Source organism: Aquarana catesbeiana, linkage group LG06 (assembly GCF_042186555.1).
Source record: "Aquarana catesbeiana isolate 2022-GZ linkage group LG06, ASM4218655v1, whole genome shotgun sequence".
NCBI classification, from domain to species: domain Eukaryota; kingdom Metazoa; phylum Chordata; class Amphibia; order Anura; family Ranidae; genus Aquarana; species Aquarana catesbeiana.
In genome coordinates this window covers 231,032,536-231,038,515 of record NC_133329.1, presented here as the reverse complement: position 1 = coordinate 231,038,515, position 5,980 = coordinate 231,032,536, and the positions used below count along the sequence as shown (strand labels likewise).

Below are 5,980 nucleotides of genomic sequence, written 5' to 3'. Positions count from 1 at the left end.
CATAATGACTTCTTCATATGACATATACTGTATGAAGGCATAACATGTCACATAACATGCTATGAGGATTAGGATGAGCAGTGTACATTGGCATATTAGCAGAGCAAGCAGCACCCCAAGTTCTGACCCTGACATAAGAAACCTTGTTTCATTCAATTACTGTATATCAATGTAGGAACCGTTGTGTGTGTGTGTGTTTTGGATAAAAATAACTTCCACGCTCAAAGATTTATAAAATGTTATGAATGCATTTCTGTATAGTATGTTATATTAATATTGCAGTATCAGTCAGATGTTTGTAGCTCCACATGCCACCACGTGTAATCTAAAATACTCAAACACAAGCATATGCATTGCTATGTCCTGCCCCATTTCTCCAGTGCATGGATGGTCTATTTAAGGTGGCTGGGTTTGAAGCCGACCTGCTTCATAGAGCTTGCCTCACTGCTCTGAGGGTTATATACTGAACTTTTATTCCTGGTTAGTTTCCGATATTCTGATCCATTATCACCTTCTGTGACTTTAGAGTTATTTGATAGCTGGCTGTTTTAGGCAAAGAGCAGTCATAAAAACAGAGCTTAACCAATGCATTCAAAACCACAGCTATCTTTTTATTTATGTGGTACACTGTAACACATTGGGGTTTATTTACTAAAGGCAAATCCACTTTGCACTACAAGTACACTGCAAGTGCATTTGAAAGTGCACTTGGAAGTGCAATCACTGTAGATCTACGGGGGACATGCAAGGAAAATAAAAAACTGAATTTTTGCTTGCACATGATTGGATGATAGAAATCAGCAGAGCTTTCCCTCATTACAAGCTTCCCCTCAGATCTACAGCGACTGCACTTCCAAATGAGCTTCCACTTGTAATGCAAGTTGGATGAGAAATTCTTTTTTTTATTCAAAATTGTTGCAAACGGCATCTTTGTACATTGTCTCTCCAGCTAGTGAAAGATGTACATATTAAGAAATATAAACTGGCTTGGCCCATTCCCATGGGGTGTACAATAATAACGCTGGGGGACTTTCTGGCTGTACATGTACTGTACATCTCAATCTGAGAAAATTATTTCTCATTTATTATAGAGTGAGGAAGGCTTAGAACCTCTGTCAGATTTGTACTGTTGTCTGTATCCCCCGTGGGGGGACGGGGGGGACTCTTTCTATTTGTCTTGGTGAACATTGTTACCAGAACAGAAAGTGATGAGAAATCCAAAAAGTTACATAAAAAGCAGGTGATCAGACATTTTCAATGGGGGCACCTGTTCAGGTGACAGCTGTCTAAAAAGGAGATGTCCCCTCAAATTGGAGAGGTCAATTCCTAACCAGGTCAATTCCAGTAGTCAGAATCTGGTATTCCACATTTCAGTGATACATGCCATTTAGGCATTGATCGAGGTAGTATTTGTATTAATCAATCACCCTGCACTTAAAAAAATAACAGCGGACAAAACATATGACTGGACATGTAATGTTTGCAAATACCCCAGTTGCATTTTGTTGCTAGTTTACTGCTCTATGTACATACTGGAACTGCTTCTCCAACCAATACATGTAAAAGCCTTATATTTTCCAACATAATTCAACTTGCATTGTGGTGAAGAATGCAACTTTTACTTGTGAAGTCTCAGTGTCAGCGGCAAAACAAGCTGGAGCAAGGTGAATGAAAACATGCATGTAATATAGAAATTGACATGGTCATTATGGTAATGTATATCTTCTGTTAAGACTTTTTTTTAGAGGTCTAATTCAAACACTTTAGTATATGAGTTAAGAATATGTGATGCATTGTGATGCAAAAATGTAATCTTTATATCTGAGTGTTTGCTTATTAAAAATAAAGAAATTAATTTCATCGTTTTTGTACATAGAGATCATTAATTCAGCCAGTCATAATTTGTACAAATGTTAGATAAGCAGATGGTAATAAAAAGGGCGGAGGCCACGCAAGGATATAAGAAGAGCTGCCCATACATATTTAAACCCCCTGAACCTAGTTTCAGTCACTGAATTTTTATTCAAGCTGCTGAGAAGGTATCCAGAACACAAACAGAAATGCCTTTCAGTGCTTCTGATAGACATGACATTACCCACCTCTGGGAAAAGATGGCTCCAAATGTTGAATTCCTTGGTGAAGAGGCCATGGAGAGGTGAGCTTTGGTTAATTTTAAGTAGCTTGGGAGTAGCCGCATACAATTATTTCTTCATATGCATTTAAGTCAACTCTGTATATCTAGTTTTAGGAGATTGTTCTCCCTGATAACTAAAATAAAACAGAAATAATCACCCGACATTCCTATTTAAATTAATTAAATTGTTCCTGGTATTTCTCATGCAGTGGGTAAATTGTAGAGAGACATAATGCTGCGCCATCACTTAAAGTTTATCTCAAGTCAATGTTATTTTTTCCCTAGTTTTTCATTGGGGCAGGGAAGAATTAGAACATCTGTTGGGTGTTTACTGCTATCAAGGGTTCTCCTCACTTCCTGTGTGGTAAAACGTTGTCAACATCTCTCCACTGGATCCCTAGTTAGCAGTAAAAACAGACATGGGTTATAACCCTTCCCCTCTCTATGCAAAACAAAGAAAAATGTTCTGGCTGGACATACACTTTAAGTGTTACTTAAACAGCAAATCATACATCTACAAAAATTAACTAAATGGCCTATCCACTGAATAGTGATGGTTCAGTTGTAAATGGAGTCTGCTGAATTGAGTCAACTGGCTTTTTATATTTTTGGGGTCTCTAACAGTGAGCTCTAACTCGCATAGTTCTAGAAACACCCAAAGAAGGCCCGAAGCGGCAAGTTGGGGTAGATCGTAGGCATGATTAATGCCTTTGTTCCACCCCAAAATACAGTTAAGGGTCATCTTTGGGTGTTTCCACTTAGCACAAAGTTCAACAAATCAACACTAATTGGGTTTTATGTAACAAGAGCTTTACTAAAAAAGGGGCTTGTTTTTTACATGAGAGCCTAGGTTCACACTGACAATTGAAATTAAACACTGACAGCTGCACTTGCGCAATTTTATTCCTGCATTCTCAGTCCTGACTTCAGGGTCGATTTCAGAGACATCTGTGCAGGTTTCTGCACAAATGTCTATTGAACTCGCACCCCAAAGTCGGCAAAACTAGTACAGAAAGTACTTTTTGGGAATTGGTGCGGCGTCGCAAAAGCGGCGTCACACCGCTTCGAACGGTGTTATTGCTGGCAATAGCCAACGATTTGACATGCGATTTGACATGTCAAATCGCATGCCAAATCGCTGCAATGTAAACCAGGGCTCAAGCAGTAATATCAAGCCTGTTTGACATAACCCCCATTGTAAAGCTTTCAGCAGCAATGATAGTGTATCTCTAGACAAAACTTTTGTTTTGTTTTGGGAGGAGTGGGCAAAGGCTACACACTCTGTCAAGTTTTTTATTGCTGTCTGTGTCCGCATTGAGAAGATTCACCCCTCTAATTGTACTGGGGACCATTGCTTCTATTGCTGACCTTCTGAAATGCTAGTTGTACAATTGTTTATTGCTGTCTGTGTCCCCATTGGGAAGATTCACCCCTCTATTTGTGCCGGTGACAATTGCTTCTATTACTGACCTTCTGGAATTCAAGTTGCACAGCTGTTTCTATATTATTAAATACCTTCTAAGCCATTGACTTGGAAAAAGCATGCAGATTAGAAAGTCAGAGTGAACTTCTAACTCCTGAGCTACATACAGTACTTGCTACAGGACATTGCCTGAGAAAGTACTGAAGTCATTGGATTAGCATGACAGCCAGGCAATGAGCATTTTCAGAACAAGAGGTCAGAAGTGACAGCCTTCATAGTCTCTTTGTACTGGTTTAATTTATTGCATCAAGTGGCTGTTGGGTGTATCCATGGCCGTGTGTTCTGTCTAAATATCATTAGCCTGTCTCTGGTCTATTTCACATTTGAGGCCAGAAATCGTCTCTTCTTACAAGCAGGTTTTTGAGCATGCCTTATATCACTGTGACAACCTTCCTCCCTCCATCCACAGCTTTCTAGGAGCTAATCACCTAAAAATTATTTTATAGAAGACATAGGCTGTTGTATTGTTAAAAACTGCAAAAATTTACACTATATATATATATATATATATATATATATATATTTATTATTATTAATTTTTTTCAAAATGTAAGGATTAATATGTTCCGAAGAATTAAACTACCTTTATTTAATTCTTGTAGACTTTTCAAATCCCACCCAAAAACGAAAACATACTTCAGTCATTTAAATGTGGAGCATGGATCTGCTGCTGTCAGAGCTCAGGGAGCCAAAGTTCTTAACGCCATTGGACATGCAAGCAAAAATCTGGACCATCTGGACGAAGCTCTGAGCAATCTGAGTGACAAGCATGCCCATGATCTGAGAGTGGATCCAGGAAACTTTCATGTGAGATATTCTTACTATCATAAACTTGAAAGATAATCTTCATATGTTATAGGCCATTTGTGAGAGGGATTAATACATTGTACCAATCACACCAACATATCCTTGTATAGTTAATGCACTGTAATGTTCTCCAGTCTTGTTGGACTGTATCTTTTAATTTATGTTTAAATTAATATTTAAATTTATTAATTATTCTAGATTAATATTTTGTGGCAGCAATAGTATAGCAATGTTGGTAGCAAAAATATCAACCACTACTAGGGGACAGTTAGTAAAAATATACAATGCCCATTCAATGAAAAGGCATATACAGTGGACTAATATATCTCTATGTTTTTATATCTTGTAGCTTCTCTGCCACAACATCCTAGTGGTCTTGGCTATCCATTTCCCAGAAGATTTTACACCACGTGCTCATGCTGCATTTGACAAGTTCCTGGCTGCCGTCTCTGAGACTTTGTACTCCAAGTACAGATAATCAATACGTCTCTTTATCAGTCAGTTTGAATAAAAGATTCTATGACAAAAATATGGATTTTATCTAACAATAAAGCATGAATTAATAAATCTAAATATACTTGTGTTATTTTTTTGTTCTATTTACATTCTAATTAATGTATGTGAGTATCTTTGTGCATGCAATGTACATGTGTGTGTGTGCTTCTATTTATTTTTCCACTTTTTAAAATTGATAATAATAATACTACACAGACTAAATTGGAAATACTGCTACACAGTTGTACCTGTACTACATTGTAAACAGTATAAAGTAAAGTTTTCACCACAAAATACTTGCTATTATCTTTATTAGCCAAAAATGCCTCTCTCTGCCAACTGCCATCCCACTATCCGATGTGACGCTAACTAAGGCACTCTCATTTGACAAACATTCCCCATCTGAATAAACCTTAGACATGAAATCATAAAGTCAGGCTGTCATGAAGCTAAATAGGAGAGGGGGACAGGACAAGCATTTCTTGCTAATAAAGGTAATTGCAAACATGTTGTTAGATGTGAAAAAGTAACAGCAACTAATATATTAGTCCACCTAATCTAATAGGTAAAAACCTACTATAAAAAAAAAAATATATATATACCGGTACTTATCATAGTCTCTTTACATCTGGTCCATTCACCGAAGCACCAGTGACATGACAAAGACTGTGGGCTGTTACAAGACCACTGGCTAGGCAGACAAGCTTGAGTCTGAGGTAAGTATCTTTTATGTTTTTTTGTGGCTGGGGGGGGGGGGTGGTAAATTGCTAAACTAAAAAATAAAACTCATTACAGATGATTGAGATACTATTTTTAAATGAAAATGGCATGAATGCTGAGCTGACTTTATACCTTGACTTTTACCTAAAGTGGACTTTCATTTATTATGCTACAGATGCTTTTTGCAAAGCATTTGCGTATCTTTGTTGAAGATTTGTATTCCTATAGTGGAACTAAAGTTTCCTTTGAAATCTTCATCCAAGCTATTTGAAGCTTGCTAACCACTTTGCAAAAGATTATTGTACACATTCAAAGGTACATAGTTGCATAATTAGTCAGGT

General features: G+C 37.3%; 1 protein-coding gene across 1 annotated transcript; it reads left to right on the top strand.

Moving 5' to 3' along the window:
• Positions 1 to 1,966: 1,966 nt before the first annotated feature.
• On the top strand, positions 1,967 to 4,997 carry LOC141146625 (hemoglobin subunit alpha-B). The gene is made up of 3 exons (XM_073633029.1): positions 1,967 to 2,155; positions 4,220 to 4,424; positions 4,774 to 4,997. Exons 1-3 carry the CDS (start codon positions 2,061 to 2,063, stop codon positions 4,900 to 4,902), a joined length of 429 nt encoding a protein of 142 aa, XP_073489130.1. The 5' UTR covers positions 1,967 to 2,060; the 3' UTR covers positions 4,903 to 4,997.
• Positions 4,998 to 5,980: the final 983 nt, after the last annotated feature.

What these genes read in the sequence shown, in the direction of transcription:
- LOC141146625 (XM_073633029.1), top strand. Translation starts at nt 2,061, where the DNA reads ATGCCTTTCAGTGCTTCTGATAGACATGACATTACCCACCTCTGGGAA. An exon ending in GGTGAAGAGGCCATGGAGAG is followed by an intron (nt 2,156 to 4,219) that starts GTGAGCTTTGGT and finishes TAATTCTTGTAG; the next exon opens with ACTTTTCAAATCCCACCCAA. An exon ending in TGGATCCAGGAAACTTTCAT is followed by an intron (nt 4,425 to 4,773) that starts GTGAGATATTCT and finishes TATATCTTGTAG; the next exon opens with CTTCTCTGCCACAACATCCT.